This window comes from Choristoneura fumiferana, chromosome 20 (genome assembly GCF_025370935.1).
Source record: "Choristoneura fumiferana chromosome 20, NRCan_CFum_1, whole genome shotgun sequence".
Taxonomy (NCBI): Eukaryota; Metazoa; Arthropoda; class Insecta; order Lepidoptera; family Tortricidae; genus Choristoneura; species Choristoneura fumiferana.
In genome coordinates, this window is record NC_133491.1 from 38,107 (window position 1) to 61,830 (window position 23,724).

Below are 23,724 nucleotides of genomic sequence, written 5' to 3' on the forward strand. Positions count from 1 at the left end.
GTTATACTCGCGTGCTGTGGCTCGCCTGTGAGCTTTTTATCTCGTGTGTTATTTAAATTCGTAAACTATGTAAATCGAACAATCCGCCAGCCACCAGCCCATGAGCCCAGTCACAATTAGGTAAACTAGCTCTTTCATATATTTGGCCCTTCAGAGAGACCTAACTGTACGGGAGCCTCTAACAATTAAATTGAGATAACAATCGAAACAACAGATTGCGCGCGCGGCGACGCGACACTCGCGCGACACTCGCCGCGCGCGCCGCTCGCCGCGCACACACGCGCCTCGCGCGACACTCCCGCGCACGTAGACCTAACTTATCATCCAACAATTACTAATTCCAGTGAAATGCTTAATTGCCGTTTGATTTAGTGCGGTGTGTCAGTGATAGACCAATTTATTGGCAGCCGCAGCTCGCAACTGGGCCAGCGGAGCTCGCGATTAGATAAATTGCCTAATTGATGTACTTACGCGTGTGTAATGAAATGCGACATTTCTGATTGGTTTCTATTTACTATCACATAAACATCTTAGATGTTTTGTTCAGTTATAAATTTACTACAGATTGTAAGTATCAATTAATTACGGGAAACGCTACGATGTTCAAAACAACGCAATCTCTACTACAGCAATTATTAAACAGTAGGTGAATAATTTCGGTGATACCAGCTCTTCTTCGCCCTGTAAATACCAACTTAATACAAACGGTAGCCCCAACCTTGTTGTTAATAAAAACTGGTTCAGTTTCGCGGTAATTACGGCCGTCGTAATTTATTCACTCATTTGGTTAACAAACGCCGAATGTCGGGCGAGCCGCGGCCGCGGGGTCAGGCGAGTCGCGGTCGCGGCCCGTGTGCTGCCGGCGTTGCGTGGAGAACCGGCTCTTAGACTCAGGTCTTAGACTCGGGTCTTAGACTGCTAACACAGCGCCTGATACGTCTATCCCCCGCCGCCGCCGCTGGTGCGTTAACTGCGCCCGCAAGCACCGGCTAATCACCGCGCTCTCGTCAGCAACTCCATTAACTGTGACGAATCAATCGCTTAAACGGTCGATCGATAGTTCAATCATTCGTGCGCAACAGCAGCTTCACTGACGGGATTTAGTTACCGAGCAAGTTCATTAATTAAATCAAAAAACTTTGGTTTATTTGTTTATAATAGGAAGTTGTTGGCATAAAAACGTCTATAAACTCGCCTAATGGCAAGCAGAGCATAGCCTACGACTACGAGCGACTGCAACTCCGCGGACGCTTCCCACGGCTGTGAGTGAAGTCGAGGCCTTCCTCACCAGCGCGGCCGCGCGTAGGCCCGTCCTGCGCCGGCGGCGTCACCGCGCCATACGCGACGCCCGGAGCCTGCGGTGCAACGTGGGTGCTGCTTTAGGTGTTACCTTTAATGTCTGAATGCCGCAGTTGATTTGTGGTCCTTAAAGCAAGTTGCAACTTATGACAAATGTACATAATGTCGGCTCATTATGGGAGGCGTATCGTGCGCGTCAGCTGTTGCGCCGCGCGTTCGCGTGTCACCGACCGCCGATCAAAATAAACCCAAATGTCAGTTAAATATAAACTCCCCCAACCATTCAGGCCGCTGCAATTATATGGGAAATGTGCGATTGATTCCCACAGATGCAGCGGCCGACTGCGGCGGCGCGCTGCGTCGTAACGTGGTCGTAACTAGGACTTTCATATTTATAAGTAACTTTATTGCTAAAACAAATGCCGCGTGTAAGAGGTGCCGTAAACTTATGCATAAAACTTGTGTATGAGAGTTGTTAAATTTTCTGCACTTTCTCTACATTCTCACCTACCACTTGTTATGGGCTACACGACACGGTTCATTTTCATAAGTTAGGTACCAGAATTCTGGTAATGTATCAAGTATTGCGCATTTTACTTCGAAGTTGAGCGGGTCGCGTGAGAACTTCACCGCCGACGTGATTCCACCAAAGTTTATGTAGATGCCACCTATATTTACATTTACATGTTGTAGGTAAGTACCTTTGAACAGAAAGGTCAGTAAGCTGCAAATGATGCATTGATGCGATGTGCGTTGGTGACTGCGTCTATTGCAGAAATTTGCGGTCGAGGAACTGAGGCGCTTCCTGCACTGTGCTGTGCTTTCTGTGTGCTGCGGTTTTCGAGAACAGTTTCCCTTTCTTGAACCCGAGAAAATAGCAGTCAATGCACGCCAACACGTCGATGCTCAGATTGAGTTACACTGATCCTTGTTGGGCTCTATCGCGTAGTGATTGAAACTTTTTCCAGTCGTTTGAGACGACACTGAACAATGATCGCTGGCATTCGAATATTAACAGCCATAAATAACGTGGACCTTATCAAGCTGATAGCGGCGCTATCAGATACGGCGGCCGCGGCTTCCGGGGCTGCAGCGAGTGCAGCGGCTCCTTGTCTGTTGATAATTAAAAAAAAAACTGTAGTTTTGTAACCCGCGTGCACTATTCGTAGGTGCACGCACCGCACATGCGACAGTTGCAGACAGCGGGCGCTGCGCGGCGCAGCCTGTTCAGCCTGTCAAGGTGAACCGCGTGAACCTAAAAATAGCCCGCACTCACTATAACTAGTACGATGCAAAATAATAAACAAACAAACTGCTCGCGGCCGCCGCCGGTGAAAGTGCCCAGTGCTGCGCCGGCGCCGGCGCGCTCTGCGTCTGCAGGACCCGCGAATTATCGCCGATTAAAGGATAACTAATAATAGGCCACACGAACATCTACAAAGTAAAGTTTTGAGACATATATCTTGACCATACTTTTACTTACGCGCTTAATTGAACGCTCATATCAGAATTAAGTATATAGGTTGGTAACTTAGTTCGAATGGCATTCCTTTTCGTTGCCATTGTCCTACAAGTACCTATTAAAAATTAAATACACTCATCTTTCTCACATAAACACTCCCTACAAAGATTACTAAATTATTTATTTAGAACGCTGGCCCAGTGACGTCATTTTAAAATGTGCAACTAATCAAACAACTTAAAGTTTTAAAAGTTTGGTGTTTAAAATAAACAAAGTGCGACAGCAAGTGGATCTGTTGGATTATTTGATATGGCAACACTTTGGATGGAAGCATTGGCGGCAGTGGCGACGCGCGGATGACGCAGCGCGCGGTGTTGCCAGGCGGCGCGCGCGCCATGCTGCCGCCGCGCGTCACGTGGGTGGTGCAGCTGGGCGAGGCGCCCGCGCACGCCGCCGCGCCCTACGAGACGCACGTCACGCACGGAAAATGTTCGTTTCACGTAAAAGTTTGTTTACACTTGGCTCGATAATCTGAATTAAGCGTATTTGCAAGATTTAAGATTGTCCTCAGACGCCTAGAATAGTTTTTCAGATAATAATTTTGGACAGTCCACCCGGAAAGATTAGAAAGTGGAGGATAGAGAACTTTTTCTTCTAAAATGACTTGCGTACTGAAATGTAAAACCTGAAACATAAAATAAATCAGATTTTTAATCCAGAGAGCCAACCTGACTCTTTGGGACCAGCCTTAGAAAGTAGTTTTAAGAAGATGTAATTTTCAAGGATAAAAAGTACCTATTGCTACTAAATTTCCATCAAATCCGTCAAAGAAAAGTAAACCAGTAACACACACACACACACACACACACACACACACACACACACACACACACACACACACACACACACACACACACACACACACACACACACACTAACTCAATCATACAATATCTATTTTTGAGTTTGACCACTTGAATGTACTATTATAAATTCTGTGCTTTGACTAAACTACATTTGAACATTTTAAAACAATGGAGTAGTGAAAAAATTTTTGTCTTTCAGTTTTAGAACTAGGAAAGCTGGAAGTATTGTAAAAATATACATTTTTTTAATATATGCTGACTCCACCTATACTCTATTTATTAAACCAAGATACTAAAGTGACAGTATGGAATGTCAAATGTAAAAATAATGTGACCAGTATAATACGAATAATAGTGCTGCTCTCTGATTTCGGTTTTTCGACATTACTGCAAATAATCGGTAAAACATAATATTTTATTTACGTGTTTAAGCAATAAGCTTATATTTTAATTTTGGTATATTAACAGAAAATATTCTACTTTTGTTTGACCTTACCTGTCCTTGGTACTTTAGAGATTTTTGTTAAACAATCGGTAAAATCATACTTACCTTAGCTTTTTATTTGACATTGCTGTTCTAACAACTTTCTTGAAAAAAAAAAACTTAACCTTAACTAAAAATCTTTGAATACAGTTTACTTAAATTGTTTTTTAAATCAAAAAATAGTCTTCTTTCAGTATTTTTTTTGTCTAAAATATTTATAATACTTTTCCTCCATTTGATTGTGCGATCGCAAGAGAGTTGCACATTAATTTTAACTTGATTATTTAGACCCGTGTGGTGTCGGGTTAGAATTACACCTCTCCATTTCTTCCGTGGATGTCGTAAGATGCGACTGAGAATATAGGTTAAAGTATACCGCAGGCGACAGGCTAGCAACCTGTCACTGTTGTACCGTTTTTGTCAAACTTAAAACCTAAAATTGCTAAAAGTGGCTCCGAAGCGGTAACGTTTCGTGTGCTCTGCCTACCCCATATGGGTATACAGGCGTGATGTTTGTGTGTGTGATTATTTACCTGTACGCGTTCTTGAGACGGAAGGTCATGATAGATAAACGGATAACGAAATGATCTTACTGTAGGTACTGTACTGGGACTGGGGCTATCCAATCATCACATAGTGAATTGCTTCATTCTATAAAAAATATATTGTGGCCTTCCACTACGTATAAAGAGTTCTTTTCTAGATACTTAAATCAATACTTAATAAGTCAAAAAAAAAACATACGCGACATTAACGTTTTTTAATTTTGTAACCGTTTGATAAAAAATAGTGAGTGCAAGTCTGGCCAAAGTTGGATAATACTTGTAGCCCAATTATTCTTATTATTTTATCCTAGCAACATTATAGTTACCCTGCCCTACTTCTTGTTCTCTTCTCATCTCACGCTTACTTCACTTCACTTTGTTAATTTGCGCTTTGTGGTTATTTATTGCTCCACTCCATTAGCATTTATTATATTTTATAATGGGTAAGAAATAGAAATAAGGATTGATCCGACTAAATGATAATTTTACTTAAAGTAGAATAGTAGGGTGAATCAAGATAGCTTTATTTTTCTAAATTAAGGTGAGGCGAGACACAAACGAAAAGTGAGTTTGCAACTGAGGTAGCACCGCGTTGGCGAGTGATGTTGCCAGCAGCCGACCGACTGACACTTGTTTTGGTTTTGACAGCACTTGCATGACAGCGCGTCGTGTGTGTGGGTTTGCTTTAGTTAGTTTGTCATTTTCGTGCTTGACTACTGTTCGCGATATCAATGTTTTCTTCGTTTTCTTATGAAATTTCTTCGATTTTGTGTGCTTTTTGAGTGCGAAAGTGAATAAAAAGTGCTAAAAAGTTGAGAGAAACAATTCAAATAAGTCCCGCGAGCGCCGCCCTTCAGTGCCGTGTTTTGAAAAGTTTGGATTAAGTTTCTAGTTGGGAGTGGCGGTGTGTGCGTGCTGTCATGTCGCAGGGAAACTTTTTACCATCACAGAAACTTGATTGAAAAGGGCTCTCGAGTGCGGCGGCGGCGGCGGCATGGAGGCCGGCTACGTGGGTGAGTGCGGTGGCGGTGCTGCAGTCAGCCGCTATTATCTTATCGCTGTGTACACAACACTGATTACAATACAGCTTGCACGCTAGCGCGAGAGATTATCCAGCTGATAATTTACCATCTTCCTAGCTTGCAGGTATCTGACCTGTTGACATAATTTCTATAGAAAGAAGTCTTAACTTCAGAGGTCTGACAAATTGTATAGAGAGCTGCACTGTTTTCGTGCCAGTGTGCCTCGCAGTTTCGAGATTTTTTCAAAGTATTTTGAGATTGAAGTAGTAATCATAACATTTACAGTAGAATTAGCCTCTTGTTCAACCTCAAGTTTTTATGTAATGACTATCATAGTAAACCTATAAAAATTGTAGGTAGATTTTTGTCATTAACTCTCATTCAATCCTTCTAAATCCTTGCATACTTTAAACAGTATTGTATTATAAATAAAGTATAAAGCAATGAGGATTTCTGGACAGGCAATGTATCGCTATTTGGTGTTAGTATCAAGAGGTCCTCAGACTCGGTGGAGCGATGATCTTCACAGGACGGCTGGCAAGAGCTGGATGAGTGGCTGAGGATCGTGCTCAGTGGCGTGCCATGGGAGAGGCCTATCTCCAGCAGTGGACAAACAAAGGCTGATGATGATTGAGACGTCTGTTTAATTTGGCAGTTTTGCTTCTGATTGGCTCATTTACTTATTTCAAACATGAAAGTTATCAAAACAGTAGTGCCAACTAGACGGGCACAGCAAACCTTGTAAGAATAAAACTGCTGAATTATGTGTAGTACAAAATTTTGAATGTAAGTTTAAACTTACTTTCTGGTCGCGAATACTTTGAATGAGTGAAGCCATCAACACAAGAAGAAGAACTTGAAATTAAATCAAATACATTCCAAAATCACTTTGCAGTCAGGGTCCCTAACCCCCGGGCTATCTGGATGCTGTATATCTAAATTCAGAATATCTCAAAACTGTTCAAGTGCAATTGAGAATCACACGAGAATCCTAACCACTGTAACGGGAAAACCTGTATGGGGCCCCCTTTAGTATTATTTTATATTGATTATTTCTTGTTGTAGTGGCTATTGATAATAATACAAATTCTGTGAAAATTGTGGGTGTCTGATGAGCAAACCATGTGTTATCTTGCAGGGACTCGTAGACGGACGGGTAGAGTTATTGTTCCAAAATTACTATGACGTCATAATGGAAACACACCACTGTTGCCTGTTAAGTACCTTATGCTGAGCTATTATACTGTTGAAATCAACAGTACTGCTGCGGCTACACTGGTGAAATCCCATGGTGGCATGTTGCTGATGTTAAGGGGACAAGATAAACCCCCTTGCAAAAAAATAGGGCACCTATGGTTTTTCAGATTTTTAGGCATTGAAGCTTAGAAAGTAAGCTTTCATGCACATAAAATACAAAAACCATAGGTGCCCGTTTTTTTGCAATGGGGTTTAAAGTGTGCACATATTTGTGACTGTAGAACACACTCAAATATCAGTGGTAGCAAGAAATAGCAATCTATAACATTAGAAATATTTTGGCGGGAACTGTCGAGTTGAGGGAAGGAAAGGAAGACTCTTGACCTCCACAACTCCCGTTCTGACGCAATGTCAGGCCAGCCAATGAGCCACTATGAAGCAAAACTGCCAAATTAAACAGACCTCTGGATACTAACACCAAATAGCGATACATTGCCTGTCCAGAAACCCTCGTTACTTTATAATGCAACTAGATTTTGTTTTCGGCTCCGCCCGCGTGGTATTCGGCTATCGCGCGCTGTTCCCTCGGGAACTGTGCATTTTTCCAGGATAAAAAGTAGCCTATGTCACTTTTGGGCCCATAAACTATCTCTCTCTATGCCAAAAATCACGTCGATACGTCGCTCCGTTTTAACATGAAAGACAGACAAACATACAAACACAAAAACACACACTTTCGCATTTATAATATCAGTAGGATACTGTATAAAGTATGCAAGGATTTAAATGATTACAACCAGATTAAAGAGTATGTGATGTTAGGGATGGGTTGTGTATGATGAAAAGTTACTCTTTCAACAAGGGTGTACTCTTAAATAAAGATGATAATAAAAACACAATTTCTAAATCCTAACTTGGTGGCAATACTTAGTCTCTTCTTCAAAGTACTTGAATGATGTAGGTAGATTAGGTTACATAACAATTTTTTCACCTTGATGCAAATGAAAATGTTTGGCAATCTTCTGTAGTTTCAATGAAAACTTGTTTAGCATACTTATTATATATAGTTTTAGTTTGTTCAATGTTTAAAAACCGCAAATTTCATCGGACTAATTTCAACAAAAGAGTTAATGCATTATATGACCCAGCATTATCTGAGCATGAAACACTAATTTTGTATTATGTCTTATGTAACACCCTGCATTATGCATAGTTTAAGTTTTTGTTACTTAATATGTAATGTCTGATGTTTTGTGAAATGTCTGGTGCCCACTTGGTGATCTAATGATAGGCTACTGTGTAAAAGATGACATTGGAACATTTCAAGAGTCATAAACACGATGGTCGGAGTCGGAGGCGGCCCGCGCCGCGCCGCGTCTCGCGTCTGTCGCGCACCAGTTGCGCCGAAGAAAGCCGCGTGGAATCCGCCGCCGCCGCAATTATGTTCGCGTCTTTATTAGCTTACCTTGTACCTGTTAGCGATCACTTGTTAACATTAACAATGTCTGTCATTTGAGTACATTGATTGATGCTTTAATATAGTAGCACATTTTTTTTATGTAGATGAAACTCTTTTACTTTGTTCAATTATGTAGTATGCCACTACTTTTGCAATAATTGCTTAATCTGTAAGTATGTCTTTAGAGAGAAATTAATACATAGTAGTAATGAGTTCCTGATGAGTGGCACATCACAGTTCAGTTATTGTCACTTGCAATACGTGATAATATGAAGCTGACGAAAGCTATCTTAGACACAATACGAGCCTGGTCCATTGCGCCATAAGCTAGTAACTATCACCGTGGTCCGTGAGGCAGGGCAATGCAGTTTTTTTTTAGAAAACTGTAATTTCTGCTTTTTGCGATCGTTCGCCGTCCGTCTGGCTGGAGCAACAAGGCCTGATGACGTTCCGTGCTTGCTGGGCAGTGGCCACCCGAGCGTCGGGTCGTAGGAAGGCAGTGTTATGCCAGCTGCGAGAGCGAGGGTGGGCGCCTGCCTGGCCGGACCCGCCTCACGCAAACACTCTTTCACTTATGGAGCGAGCCAGTCTTAGCTGCCCTGGACAGCTTTGGTGGATGTCCACCTTCCAGCGCACGGACACCGTTACTTGCATCGATCGCCTGCATGGAAGTAGATACTTCCACCTAACTTCTATGAAGTTGATTGTTACAAAATAAAATGAGTCCGTGGGAAGTCCACTCCGCTTGCGGTGGAAGATGGCGCTGATGTATCAGCCCTTTCAGATTTAGCTTAGAGTATGTTTTGTTTGTTAGACATTAATTCTCCCGATATTTGGCTGCATATGCTGGCAGCACGCACGCTCGCGGGTAGACTCGTGAATCGTTTAAAACTGTTAGGTATTTTTTTTTCTGTATTGTTTATTTCTAATATTTAGTTATTTATTTCTTAAGTCGACAGCTGATAGCTGGATGGTCGAATTAGAAACTTAACAAGTAGGTACACAACTACATAAACTCATATAGTGAGATTGCGATTCGCAAGCCTAACGTTAAACAATGATTTATAATAAATCTTAATTTAGTTTTTCATGTTTAAAATATACACGACACAAGTTAATAGTCGTGGTGACAATTCCACATTGTCCATGGCTAGAAACCATTCGTGGAAGTGCATCCGGTGGTCACTGCACCACGCGCATAGAAAGGATTAATTGGGCAGCGCGCGCGCATTAGCGGCGCATCGCGACGGGCGAGCGCCGGCGCCGGCACCTGACCGCCCCGCGCCAGTGGTGCGTGCTCCTTACTTACACTACACGTTGATGTAGGTGTACCTAATATTCGGCGCTGTTCATCGCCTGACCGGTGTCACATTACTGTGCACAGAACATCTTTTCGACGTGCATTACATACATTACATTTATTATAACCCTGTCCGTGATATCCGCATGGTTTGCTGCCAATAATTTGTTACTAAATCCTAAGAAAACTAAATGTATTAAATTCTTGTTGATAAATTCATCTAGCTCGAATTCAGTTTCTAATATAAAGTTAAATGGTCAAACTATTGAATTTGTAAAATCAACAGTATTTTTAGGAATAACGCTCGATTCTAAACTACAGTGGGGACCTCACGTCACAGCAATCGCGGGTAGATTGAGCTCTGCTGCTTTTGCAGTTTGGAAAATACGGCAGCTAACCGATGTGGCGACGGCACGGTTGGTGTATTTTGCTTACTTTAATAGCATTATTTCGTACGGCCTTATTTTATGGGGATCTGCTGCAGACATTGAGTCAATTTTTATCTTACAAAAGAGAGCAATTAGAGCAATTTATAATTTGAAGACGCGTGAATCTTTAAGATCTTTTTTTAAGGAAACAGATATCCTAACCCTGCCGTCGCTTTATGTTTTTGAAATAATCATGTATGTTAGGAAGAACATATGTGATTTTCCCACTAACGTCGATAAGCCAAAGGCTACTAGAAACACAGGGAAGCTTAAAGTTCCATCTTACAGACTGGCTAAAACCAAAAAGTCTTTTCTGGGAAATTGCATACGTTTTTATAATAAAATTCCAAAAAATATTATAAATGAAACGGATACAAAATTCAGATCTATTGTCAAGAAGACATTAATATCAAAGGCGTATTATAAAGTTAATGATTATATCATGGACAGGGATATTTGGAAATAATTCCGATCCGCATTAGCGATCCCTTCAAATAGCGAACCTACTGTGTTAAAAATAAAGTTGTGTTAAATACTTGTGATGTTTAAATATCATTAAATAATATTGTAAATCTGTTTTTAAAAAAAAAAATATATATAATATATATATATATACCTCGTTGAGTTTCTTGCCGGATTCTTCTCAGCAGAGGTTTTTCCGAACCGGTGGTAGATTTTTTTTTGACATTCATAAGTGCTTGTTATAGCCTAAATTGAATAAAGATATTTTGACTTTGACTTTATTATTATTAGCTCGCCAAGTCGAGCGCGAAGCAAACACTGCCGTACCATCCTTTACTGGTACCATTTCGCCGCATTTTCAGGCCCCTATTTGAGAACCTCTGGATAAGACCAGAACGCAGAAATTTTCGTCATCCAGTAAGCTATAATCACATACTTTAAATCCAAAATTTCAAGTCTGTAGGTCATTTAGTTCCGAAGTTAAGCGAAAGCAAAGTTTCGCATTTATGACACTTACTCACTCACTCACTCACGATCATCAAAATAGAACTAGTACTTCCCATAAACTCAGAGAGCTGAAATTTGGTACAGATCGAGTTAGGGTTTAATGGCCACATAAAGGGAAAACTATAAAAACTAGGATAATCGAAGATCTGGAGTACATGGTGACCCTGATTAGAAAACACAAGAGTTCAACCAAACTATTAGAGATCGACAAACCGCCTTTACAAAAAATATTCAACTTGGTGGGCCGCTTCATTTGATAATAAGTAATAAGACCACGTTTCTACAAAAAGAAGTGAAATCCCACCAAAAACATTACTATTTACACATACTGTTACTTTCACACGCGCCGGGTGCCTTGCCCGTCGCGGCAATATGACAGCAATTATGTAACCCTTTATCAGATAAGGCCCGCATAAGCGTATACGTAACGTCATATTGCCAGTAGGTAGGTACCATCAGCCAAATATGTGGTCTACCACCCTAAAGTTGATAATCGTTTGCATGTCATAAAACAATAATGCCAATAGACGTGTCTGTCAACTTGAAAGTTCGACTTTAGCGACATATTCATTTCGTAGGAACTTGTTTCAAAATGGATAGACCACTTATTTGGCTGATGGTACCATGTAGGTACTAATTTTTATATGCTTGTACCTTACGAGTACAATTTTACCTACTATGTAAAGTATTTTTACAACCGAGTTTGCAGAGAAACAATGTCGTAGTAAATCAACTTAATTTTATTGATTGCTCCTGCGTATTTGAAATCAATTATGGTAACCGATTAATTTGTATGCGTTGTGAAAATGCTAAGCGAAGACCGAGCGATGGAACAATAGCTGATAACCGCGACTTATGACACGCGGCGGCCGCGGCGGTGATGTCACCGCACTAATTTCTTTCGAGAGTCAACAGAGTGTCAACTGCCGGAACGTGCCTCGCCTAGCACTAACGCTATTCCACGACTGAAAGCGTTTTTGTGACGACCAAACTCGGCCGCTTACAGTCGTTTTTGTCTTGGTTTTGATCTCGGTCCCCGTCCCCACATGCGTCCCGTCGCGTCGGTTCAATGCGCCCCCGTAACATTCGGCTGCGGGCCGCGGCCGCGGGCCGGCGGCGGCGCTGCTGCAGGCCAATGGGTCAAGGAGGCTGCCGGTGCAGCGATAAGAGGACTGGCGTTGTACAAATCAGTAGGATATTCTAATCGTGCCACGTTGGACCGCGTCTGGCTGTCTATGAATCAAGGGGGTCCCGGCTCCGTTATAAAAAAGCGGTTCACAAACATTTTTGGCGACGTAACCTTTTTTTACATACTAAATATTTGTCGGAGCCCTAAAATAGTCAAAAACAACTAATTGAATGGGAGGTGTACTCTGCAACCTTACGGTAGGTATTTTTTGTAGGGAAGCAATCACCGCCGCCATGGCCACCTGTCAACACGACCGTACCATAAACTATACCGTACTAACTATATACCACATGTATGTACATATAACTGTAGACTGTATACCATAAACTGTCCTTTCCGTGCTCACGTTGAAGATGGCTGGTACAGTCACCAGCATTAATATCTGCTACAGCGGAGCGTGCAAAAATATCTGACACGTCCTTCCGGCCCCAGAAATAGAGTCGTATCAGATGTTTATGCACGCTTGTTGTGTCAGATATTGGTGCTGGTGACTGTACAAGAGCTTGGGCTCCGACCGCGCCTGGCCACACCAGCTCGGCTTGCCGGCTCTTCGGCGGGCTCGAGTCATTCTTTAAAGCAATTTGCAGTTTATAGCACAATTAAGTCGGCGGGTCTAATTTGAGTCTATTTCTATCTAAACGGTTACCGAGCGAGCTGCGAATTTATTACACGCTCATTCACATTTTAGTTCGTCAAACGTTTTAATCATGCGGTTATTAAGACTCGTTAAGCCGAGTCGTGACTCATTTGTTAAAAGTAACTGGAGCGGCATGAATCGCCCGATGCCCATAGTATTAAGGAGTACGAGTAGCCATTCTACAAAGAAGATTCGAACACTCGCTGCCCACGCGCCGATCAAGATTATGCAAATCAATTCATTGACACATATTTTGAGATACCAACCCGACCTCAACCCGTCTGAGTTTCTTGTCGTTTATTCTCAGTCGGGACTAACGTTAGTCTTTCCGAAACGATGTAGCATAAAAATTATGATTGCTTTCATATAACTCTCCCTTAGCGTCCCAAGTCCGAGGTCGGCTCAATAGGAGCACCCTTTGGCATGCTAAGTTAAAATCACTTGCTGAGCGGTTCTCCTGTAAGCTGTTAAAGCCATCTGTCTGAGGCTAACAGCACAGTCGTCCGTTCGAAAAAATTTTTTTTTTTATATCATCCGCAGCGGCGTGTCGTCGGAACTGCACCGACTGTGTGTCGACTGAAGACCCGCCGTGCGGCTCGGCGCGAGGGCCGTTCGCTGGGATCACACCCCCACCCCCACCCCCACATTAGCAGTAGCGTTACGTAACGAGCCTTCTCGTACTACAATAATCGCTGTCTAGTGACACATCTACCGCCATTCTTCTATGGCCAGCCCTACTCCGATAGTTGAATCAAAACCATAATACCGAGAAGCGATTAGCGGGTCGTCTTCCCATATCGAGCGTCGTGTCCCGGCGTCCGGCCCGCGCCCGCGCATGGTAATGTGATGCCACCGCAAGTATGCAGCGCGCGGGGGCATCGCCCGCTCCCGGCGCTTACGATTGTATGTTTTGTCAAATAACTACTAATGCCGTTAGCGTTGCTGGGCGTCCCGTCCATGTAATATGATATTGTCATTGAACAGATATGGCTCGGATGACGTTTGTTGTTGTTTCGTCCACGTGTAATTCATCACTGAAACCTATCGCTAGACAAAATTGAAAGTTCTCTTGATCAGTGTGCATGAAAGGATCGGTGTCAGGATCGAGTTACGCGCGGAGCGGGTGCGGCTCGTGTTGGTGGATTCTCTCGCGACGCGATTTCTTCCGCAGCCGAGCGCGGCGAGTTCCGCGGCGGTGGACGCTGAGGCCCCTGTGCTGGGGAACTGTGCGCACGACTTGTAACATAACATCAAGATCGCTTTGTATCGATATAAAGAGGTGTTCGATGCTGATACAAATAATAATTGGAACGCATCCATCTGGTGGCGGGACAATTGGCCGATGGGCCGCGATCTCGTATCGAGCGTTGATCGGCGCGGCCGCCGCCGCCGCGCGACAATTAGATCACTGATTGATAGATCGTTTATGCGTTGTCGCCCATCGTGATGAGAGTGACTGTCATAAATATGTCAACAATATCAATGCGTTTGATATGGGAACAAATGGGTTTCTTAACCCTTTTGAGACGTAAGTAGGTAGATTTTCAATATCAAGAAGGGGATAACTTAAAATGTTGTTAGTCATTAGATTGCCACCAATATGAATTTTCTATATAATTGAAATAGGCGGTGCATGCAGCAGCTGGGTCCCACGCTGTGACTGACTGAGCAACGAGAGGCTCCCCCGACAGTTTGACGCAAAGGCAACGCGAGGTCGCCGTCGCACGCGCTTGTTATGGTCGGCTCGGCGCAGAGTAAACAACAACCTGCTCTAAAGTAACTGCAGCTTAATATAAATATTATGGTTGGCTACTTGATGTTTGAGTTATTAACTAAATTTAGACACATGCAACATCTGCATCATTTGAGAGTACGATGCACCACGGTGACGTTTAATAAGCGAGCGATCTGCGCCTACGCATGCGCTGTGCACTCGCATTGGGCATAGAAGTCGGATGGCCCGGCTTGGTTTTAAGTGAGGTCATTTATTATATTTGACGTGAATCTCGCGATTCAATGACTGCATCCGACAAGCCGGTAACGCCTTCAAGTCAGCTATAAAAACTGACCTTCGCCGCAGTCGCAGCCGACCGCGCAAGTCCGGGCGTAGCTTACTGGACCCCAATAACACCTCGCGCGGCGGCGTGACGCAACTGTTTACATTCGAATTGCTAATTGACTTGACGATTCTCTGAGTAGTTATAATACTCGTTTTTATGAATGGAAACACCCGCCTGTGTGTCGATCGGAAACGTACGCAATAGTCAAACTCCAAATTTGATGATCTTTGCCCTGACAGTGGGGATGGTTTGTCACGGTCTGGTGGACTACCACGTTTTGGTACGTACGTGAATGTCTGAGATCGTTCTGCAATTATCTTTTGCCCATTTGGAACAAACAGCGGGCTAGTGCGGTTAGAACGAATATATCTCTTTAAACAAACACGTAAACCACAAAAGATAGTGCGTCGTAGACAGTATACAGCGGACAGAGACTTGTAAATATTGATCCCTATCTGTATACGCATAGAGCTGGCAGCCCGTGCCTGGGCAGGGCTGGGTCACGGCGCGCCGGGAGCAAGGCCGCCGCCCGCTGGAGCGCGGATAACGCGTCTCCTGCTGCGGCGCTAGTGCGGGAGCTGACTGCCGATTACTTTTCCATAAAGTACATATAAAATGTGTTTTTATCAATTTAGCATTATGCCGCGGCTTTAGCCTCATAGAAGAATTCAAAACTGACTAGCTCTTTATAACGTAGAAATTTCGAAAAATCATTTCTTAGTAGGTACACATCTCTCTATGATTATCATGGAGTGCCTAATTTAAAATCTCTAAATATAGCTCCAGTGGTTTAGGTCGTGTGTTGTCAGTCAATCAGTCACGTCACTCTGAGATACAGACAGGGAAAAGACATTAGAGTGCCTTCGTGAAGTCTAGGTGCCTAAATGATGGTACTAGTTAAATCATAAAACCTTTCGGCGGACTCTCTGGATGCCTCATGTCTTCTGTAAAATTAGTGCGAACATGAGTAAGTAGAATATTTATTAATCGGTTGTTTTGTTATTGCACTACACACACACACGTATCGACTAAAAACCAATCCAAACCATGGAGTTTCATTTTAAAAGTTCTAACTTACATTGATGGTTAAGTTTCTGCTCTCAATTTGGCGTAAAAACACATTTCACTAGTGATTTGGAACTCAAATGCACAATCTTCTTTATGTGTTGTTCTATGTATTGATGTCGATTTGCAACATTATAATAAAATATAATTGTGTACTTATGTGATGATGTTGATTTTGCAATATTGACTCAATCACAATATTGATGTTATTATAAGCAGGCCGGAGTGCTGGCTCCCGGCCCACCGCGAACCGCACCCGCGGCCGCGGTGCCGCGACTGAAAAATCAGTTTGGATTCAATCTGCATACTTCTCGCTAGTTGACAAACAATCTCTCTTGTTTACAAAATACGCTGGTGTGGCGTCGGGGGTGGCATGCCATGTTCACACTGCTGAAAGGCTGGGAAGTGCTCGCCGGCTCGCTGCTGCGCGAGGGGGGCGATGATGGTACGAAAAAGCCGACTCTGGAGACGCCTACTGAATATTTGCTCTCAATTCTCCTACGGTGTTGATGGGACGGTGGTCTTGTATTAAATTGCGAACTCAGTATAATTCGATTACCTTTGTTACAGACGAGCGGGAAGACGTCCAGAAGAAGACATTTGCAAAATGGATCAATTCGCAACTGGTCAAGGTGAGTATGCTCAAGATCGTAATTAGTCGCTGTGGACATTCAAATGCTTATTCGCACTTGCACTTTACTAAAAATGGAAAAAACCCCGACACAAAAAACGCCAGCAAAAATATAAAAAAAAAACTCCCGAAACAAAAACCGCTGACAAAAAAACGCCGCCAAAGAAGACAACTAAAAAGTAAAAAATAATTATGCACTACCTAGCTGCTGGCAGCGACTTCATCTACGAAGAATTAGTTTATCACTATCCCGCGGGGACTATGCAGATTTCCCGCAAAATTAACCTAAGTTAATTTAGCATAAGTACCTAGTAATATTTTTTTATCTAAGCGTAGTCGGTATCGGGGGACCGCTAGGGTTAACAGGAAACTAAAGTACATATGTTGTATTTTTAAAGTATTATCTAACCTTAGCTTAGCTAATTTGGCCTGCAGCATCAACTCATTCTATTGCCACCATGGCATTGTATGTAGAATCAAATACTGATCAAAACGAATACAAACACGATATATCTGCTATGGTTTTATCAAGAGGGTACCGACTAATGTTCTGTATATCCTGGCTGCGCATCAGCCGCCACAATTCATAGTTATTGCATATAGTTTATTTAGAATTAAATTTTGGTCATACACATATTATGATTAAAGTAAAGTAAATACCCATTACGCGTCTAAGATTCCTACCGCAGCGAACAAAAGAGCTTTGACCGATTTTGATAAAACATGTCTAAGAACCATCGCTAGAAAACCTGCTTTCAAATAAAAAAAACCGCATTCAAATCGGTCCACCCGTTTAAGAGCTACGGTGCCACAGACAGACACACATAGCGGTCAAACTTATAACACCCCTCTTTTTGCGTCGGGGGTTGAAAATAAGCTAAGTTGCGCGTCATTATAGACCAGTAAACTACAGAGTATCAACTCGCTTGGTGCTCCAGTAGCCATTTTTGTGATAGTAAGAAATACACAAACATTGAATCAGCGGCTCCGCTTTTAGCCTTTGATACCCTTGTCACCTGGCGTCTACAACGATTCATTCTACTTGCTTTGCTCTGATGTAAAGAAAGTATTCGCTTGTTGTTTGGTTACCTCTTGCTTAGCGTTGGTTGGCGTGTAGTGGCGTGACTCGTAGTGCAGTGGCGTGGCTCGTGTGTTCCAGAACGGCAAGCCGCTGGTGTCGGACCTGTTCTCGGACCTGCGCGACGGGGAGGTGCTGCTGTCGCTGCTCGAGATCCTCACCGCGCAGCAGTATGTGAGTACCGCTACCGCCCTCACCTTCACTCACTCGGCTATACTTAGCAACCGCTGTGCGGCCGGTGGTTGCAGATTTTTATTGAGTTTTTCCGTGAAGCGACTTAGCCACCCTCGTCTCGTGATCGCATGACATTATGGTCTCTAGTTCCTTTGTCAGTACTTTTACTGGAGCTACTGCGATTTTTGTCGCAATAAATTCGTTACAAGTGATGAAGGACGGAACTCGTAAAGGAACGAACGCGCCGCGCAAGATGAATCTGAATAGGTGTGTGTGTGTGTGTGTGTGTGTGGTGTGTGTAATGTGTCGCGTTGCAGAAGCGCGAGCGCGGGCGCATGCGCGTGCACCACGTGAACAACGTGAGCACGGCGCTGCGCGCGCTGGCGGCCGCCGGGGTGCGTCTCGTGAACATCTCCAGCAGCGACGTCGTCGACGGGAACCCCAAGCTCATACTCGGTAACCAACCAATAGCCAATAACCATCACACGCTCTTATTTATTTCTTAGACAGTGGGTAATGCATCACGCGCAACCGCGCAGTTAGGACGGCAAAGGACTGCCTTCCATATGGAACCGAAGAGGGAGCCAACCCACCAAAACCTATCTACCGGTAGTCTTTGCTTGTCATAGCGAATGCCATGTGAACGCTAAGTGAACCACGACATCCGTTGGCTATTCCAGTCTGAGACAAAACCTCCCACCCATTTAGCCGAACTTTAGTATAACTATACATAAGTGGTTTAAGATTTTATTTTCTTAAGAGCCATAATAAGCTTAAATAACGTTTCTATTCGTAATTGTATTTGTATGTAAAGTTGTCCAGATCAGATTTCTGTTGAAATTGTTTCGCAAGTGTAGCGGGTGTGATGCGTGCGCAGGACTGGTGTGGAGCATCATCCTGCACTGGCAGGTGCAGTACCATCTGAAGGACCTGATGACGGAGCTGCAGCAGACCAGTCTAGAGCGCACGCTGCTGGCCTGGTGCCGCGCGCACACGCAGGTACGTGCCGTCTGGATTGATAGTGTTCATGTTATCTCGTGACGAAACCCGGCCGGACCTGACTCGTGGGTATGCGTCCAGTTCCCGGCGCGGGTGTGGTGTGACCGTGGTGTCGTGTCCGCAGGGCTACGCGGGCGTGGACGTGGTGAACTTCACGTGGTCGTGGGCGGACGGTCTGGCGCTGAACGCGCTGCTGCACCGGTGGCGGCCGGCGCTGTTCGCGTGGGAGGCGCTGGCCGCGCGCGCGCCGAGGGACCGCCTCGACCACGCCTTCGCGCTCGCGCACGACTACCTCGGCATCGACCGCCTGCTCGACCCCGAAGGTACCCGACCGCCGCTCGCCTGCGACCGCGACCGCGACCGCGACTCGCTTGCAGACCATTGACTATCCTCCGCGTGTTGCAGACGTGGACACGCCGAACCCGGACAAGAAGTCGATCATGATGTACCTGATGTGCCTGTTCCAATCGCTGCCGCACGCGGCGGACGCGTCGCGGCGGCGGGCTCGCCCGAGGAGGACCGCGGCGAGTCGGACGCGCCCGACGACAGCGAGCCTTCCTCGCCGAACGGCGGGAGCAACCTCGAGGTTACACGTTCATTTCGATTTTGAGTCTCTGATCGTCCCGTGTGTAAATATGTATGTCGTGATTCTTTATGATGTATATGACGTGCGATGTGTCTTGTGGCGCAGACGAGCGGGTCGCGTCCGCTGTCGGCGGCGACGACGGGCTCGGGCGAGCTGGGCGCGTACGGCGCCGCGCTGGAGGACGCGCTGGCCTGGCTGCTGGACGCCGAGGAGCGCCTGGCCGCGCGCGCGCCGCCGCCCCCCGCCGCCCCCTGCCCGACCTCAAGGAACACTTCCACACGCACGAGGTGAGTGAGTGACACGACGTTTGACAAAATGATAAAAAAATTATAGAATATTTATTTATTTATTTTTATTTATTGCAAATTTAACAGAGTAAATATTTTATAGTATCGTACACGCTACTTTATACTTCGACTTCCTCAATTAGAGGCCATCCATAAAGTACGTCACAGCAATTTTGACCGTTTATAGCCGCCATTGTCACGAAAAACGACATTATTTAGTTCCCGCCTGAACGCCTGACCCCTTTCCCCTTTTCTAAAGGTGTGACATAATTTATGGACGACCTCTTATTCGTGGTGTGGTGTGTTGTGAACGCAGAGCTTCCTGCTGGGCTGGGGGCAGCAGGCGCGCGTGGGCGCGGTGCTGGCGCTGGCGCGCGGCTGGCGGGCGGGGGCGGGGGCGGGGCGGGGGCGGGGGCGGGCGAGGGCGCGCTGTCGGCGGCGGAGGCGCGCGAGGTGCGGCTGCAGCGGCGGCTGCTGGCCGCGCGCTGGGAGACGCTGCGCCGCCGCGGCATGGAGCGCCAGGCCGCCGTGCATGCCGCGCTCATGCGCGCGCAACGCGAGACAAGAGACGACTTCCGGTAACCGCCACCATACTTGTCTTATGCTAACTCTTCATTCTGACTCTTGTGTAGTCCTGCCCCTCCTCGCCGCTCGTCTTCTAAATTGGTTTTTGGGCGCGAAGCTTATGGGTAGATGAGACACGTACTCGCTTTCGGTTGCAAAATTTCAGACATAAAAATGACACACAGTTCCTTCCCAGTTCAGTTACACAGATTCAAAATTGCGCAAAAATAAATTCATTCTATCTGTCGAGTTGACAATCTGTTGGGATGATAATATGTAAAATTGAAAATCTACAAGAAACTGCAAAACTAGAATAAACCCTATACGAACGAATAGTAATTAAGACTGACCAGTTAATAACTCGCCAGTAAATTTTTTCGGAGTAATCCCATCACCTCCACCATTTTTTTCGTTGGATCGTCTCGTGACTGACAGCAAAAGCAGTGCAGTGCAGCAAGAATAAATCAGTCCGCGCTCTATTGTCGGCATTGATGAATCGTCTTACGCGGCTCCTATATTTAATTGTCACTGCCCTTTATCTGTTCTGTCCTGATCTAAAACGAGCATAAAGTTGAGTATCGATTTGGCGCGGCGGGCGCACTACTATTTAGTTGTTGACGTGCCGCGCTCGTCGCTACGCAGTTGAACAGTGTGGTGTCGCTGGCAGGCAGTGGCTGACGGCCACAGAGGACCGCATCTCGCAGCTGGGCCCGCTGCCGGGCGACACGCCCGAGCGCGCCGCCGCCAGCCTGGCCGCCGTCGAACAGCTGCACCAGGCGCTGCGCCACCAGCAGCCCAGGGTGGACGCGCTGGCCGACTGCGTGCTCGTGCTGGACGACGACGACGACAACGACCACGGTACAAGATACACGATACACCACCAGACACACGTTATGGCTCACATTAAACAAGTATAAAGTAGGCATGTTTTTAGACTATTGTGTCTTTGAATGGAGTCCCGGAGTGGATATTTAGAGGTGCAGTAGACCATCACAACGCTGGATGGATGACGTTCGACAGCACGAAAGTCGAGACCGAATGAGGGCACGAGATCGCCAAGAGTGGGAGAAAACCTACATTCAAGATTGAATTGTTAAAAAAACACCAATGATGATGCGTCTAAGCATGCCTGAACACTGTTTTTGTTAAGTAGTGAAACTTGCAGGGCGTGCTCGTGTTGACAGGTGTCGTTAATGTGTTCCAGCGGACGTGGTGCAAATGGAGGACGAGCTGCGCGCGCTGGGCGAGCGATGGTCGCACACGTGCCAGTGGACGCTGGCGCAGCTGGGGAGGCTGCGCGCGCTGAGGGACCTGCAGCCCACTGACGCGGAGGAGCGCCTCAAACAGGTAGGACGAGCGGCGCGCGCTGGGCGAGCGATGGTCGCACACGGGACAGTGGACGCTGGCGCAGCTGGGGAGGCTGCGCGCGCTGAGGGACCTGCAGCCCACTGACGCGGAGGAGCGCCTCAAACAGGTAGGACGAGCGGCGCGCGCTGGGCGAGCGATGGTCGCACACGTGCCAGTGGACGCTGGCGCAGCTGGGGAGGCTGCGCGCGCTGAGGGACCTGCAGCCCACTGACGCGGAGGAGCGCCTCAAACAGGTAGGACGAGCGGCGCGCGCTGGCCGAGCGATGGTCGCACACGTGCCAGTGGACGCTGGCGCAGCTGGGGAGGCTGCGCGCGCTGAGGGACCTGCAGCCCACTGACGCGGAGGAGCGCCTCAAACAGGTAGGACGAGCGGCGCGCGCTGGCCGAGCGATGGTCGCACACGTGCCAGTGGACGCTGGCGCAGCTGGGGAGGCTGCGCGCGCTGAGGGACCTGCAGCCCACTGACGCGGAGGAGCGCCTCAAACAGGTGTGAGGACTGAGTGACGTCAGCCCGTGCGACGTCGACGCGACGCCAGCGCTGACCGGCTGCTTACCGCGGCTTATAGCGTTGTACATTGTACTTGGTCGCAAAAAATGTTGTGTAAGCTCGGCGTTCGGCAAGCGGCACAGCGGCACTGTACGGACGCTGGCACGATGGCGCTCGAAAGACGCTTAGTGTGGGGGGGGGGGCGGTCTCAGTGGACACGCGTTGACACCGTTGATCGTTGATCGTTGCAGATGGAGGCCAGCCCGGTGTCGACGGTGGCGGAGGTGCTGGAGCGCATGGAGGAGCTGCGGCGGCTGGCGCGCGAGCTGTCGGCGCGGGCGCGGCGCGCGCAGGAGCACGCGGCGGCGCGGGGGCGCGGGCGGGGGGCGCGCCCGCCGGCGTCGACCTGAGGGACGTGCAGGCGCGCGCGGAGGCCGTGCTCGACCAGCACGACGCGCTGCGGATGATCCTGGCCGTGCAGGCGCAGAGGGTGAGGACGCGCCGGACCCAGCCCACACCCCCCCACCAGGGACAAGCAGCGCGCTCACCCGCCCGCTCTCGTTCCAGATCCGCGAGCAGGGCTTCGAGTTCGAGCTGGACATGGAACCGGCGTCGGACGCAGAGGATGCGGTGTCCGGCAGCACGACGACCGAGTCGACGCCGGCGCCGGACGCCGGGCGCAGCAAGAAGCCGCGCCTGTCGCCCGCCGCTGACTTCCAGGCCGGGTACACGCCCTACGAGAACTGGGTCGCGCAGGCCGAGGACACCCTGGAAAAGGTACATCTGTAGACGCACTTCAGAGACGGTCCTCTGTCGAGTGACGTTCTTCATTACATGGAAGCCATGCACTGCTGGACATGAGCCTCCCTCTTTAGAACGCTCGATGAACTCTCACGATGCTGTGTCGTGTCGACACTACGTCTTTCAGCTTTTTGCGAGTAAAACGATTTTTTCTTTTTTCACTCTAAAATCTTTCTCCCGATGATTGTGTCGTTCGAGTGAGCCCGCTCATCGCTATTTTAATTTATGATGAAATGATTGATTCTAATTTTTTGGCGGATTTTTGTATTTACGTTTATAAAACTTTATCGTGTAAACTCGAGGTGTATAACTCTCTCCATATCTTGTAGCGTAGTTCTGAGTCTCTCCAAGAGTCTATTTGATGAAATTCGTCTTAAAAGAGGGACAGTTCTCTGAGTGAATTATTTTGTTGGTGTCATTGCAGTGTGCGCGCTCGCTGGAAGAGGATTCGTCGTGTGCGGAGGACGCGGCGGACACGCTGGGGCGCCTGGAGGGAGAGCTGGCGCAGCAGCGCGTACAGTTCGCGCCCGTCACAGAGATACACAGCCGGCTCAGCGCGCAGCCCGGCCTCGAGGGTACGTAGGGGGCGCTGGGGGGCGGGGAGGGAGAGCTGGCGCAGCAGCGCGTACAGTTGCGCGCCCGTCACAGAGATACACAGCCGCTCAGCGCGCAGCCCGGCCTCGAGAGGTACGTAGGGGGCGCTGGGGAGGGGGGGAGAGCTGGCGCAGCAGCGCGCACAGTTCGCGCCCGTCACCAGAGATACACAG

At 46.8% G+C, this 23,724-nt stretch overlaps 1 protein-coding gene across 1 annotated transcript in view; it reads left to right on the plus strand.

Moving 5' to 3' along the window:
* The first annotated feature begins 332 nt into the window (after positions 1–332).
* LOC141439356 (uncharacterized) overlaps positions 333–23,724 on the plus strand; it is a 1,011,003-nt gene continuing 987,611 nt past the window's right edge. Inside the window, 18 exon segments of the mRNA XM_074103643.1 lie at positions 333–567; positions 2,950–3,250; positions 16,553–16,614; positions 17,773–17,865; positions 18,183–18,321; positions 18,743–18,864; positions 18,989–19,187; positions 19,270–19,399; positions 19,561–19,669; positions 19,672–19,737; positions 20,054–20,099; positions 20,102–20,315; positions 20,969–21,159; positions 21,506–21,648; positions 21,780–21,902; positions 22,509–22,646; positions 22,724–22,933; positions 23,382–23,532. Of these exon segments, the coding sequence (XP_073959744.1) occupies positions 3,118–3,250; positions 16,553–16,614; positions 17,773–17,865; positions 18,183–18,321; positions 18,743–18,864; positions 18,989–19,187; positions 19,270–19,399; positions 19,561–19,669; positions 19,672–19,737; positions 20,054–20,099; positions 20,102–20,315; positions 20,969–21,159; positions 21,506–21,648; positions 21,780–21,902; positions 22,509–22,646; positions 22,724–22,933; positions 23,382–23,532 (2,269 nt within the window). The 5' untranslated portion in view covers positions 333–567; positions 2,950–3,117.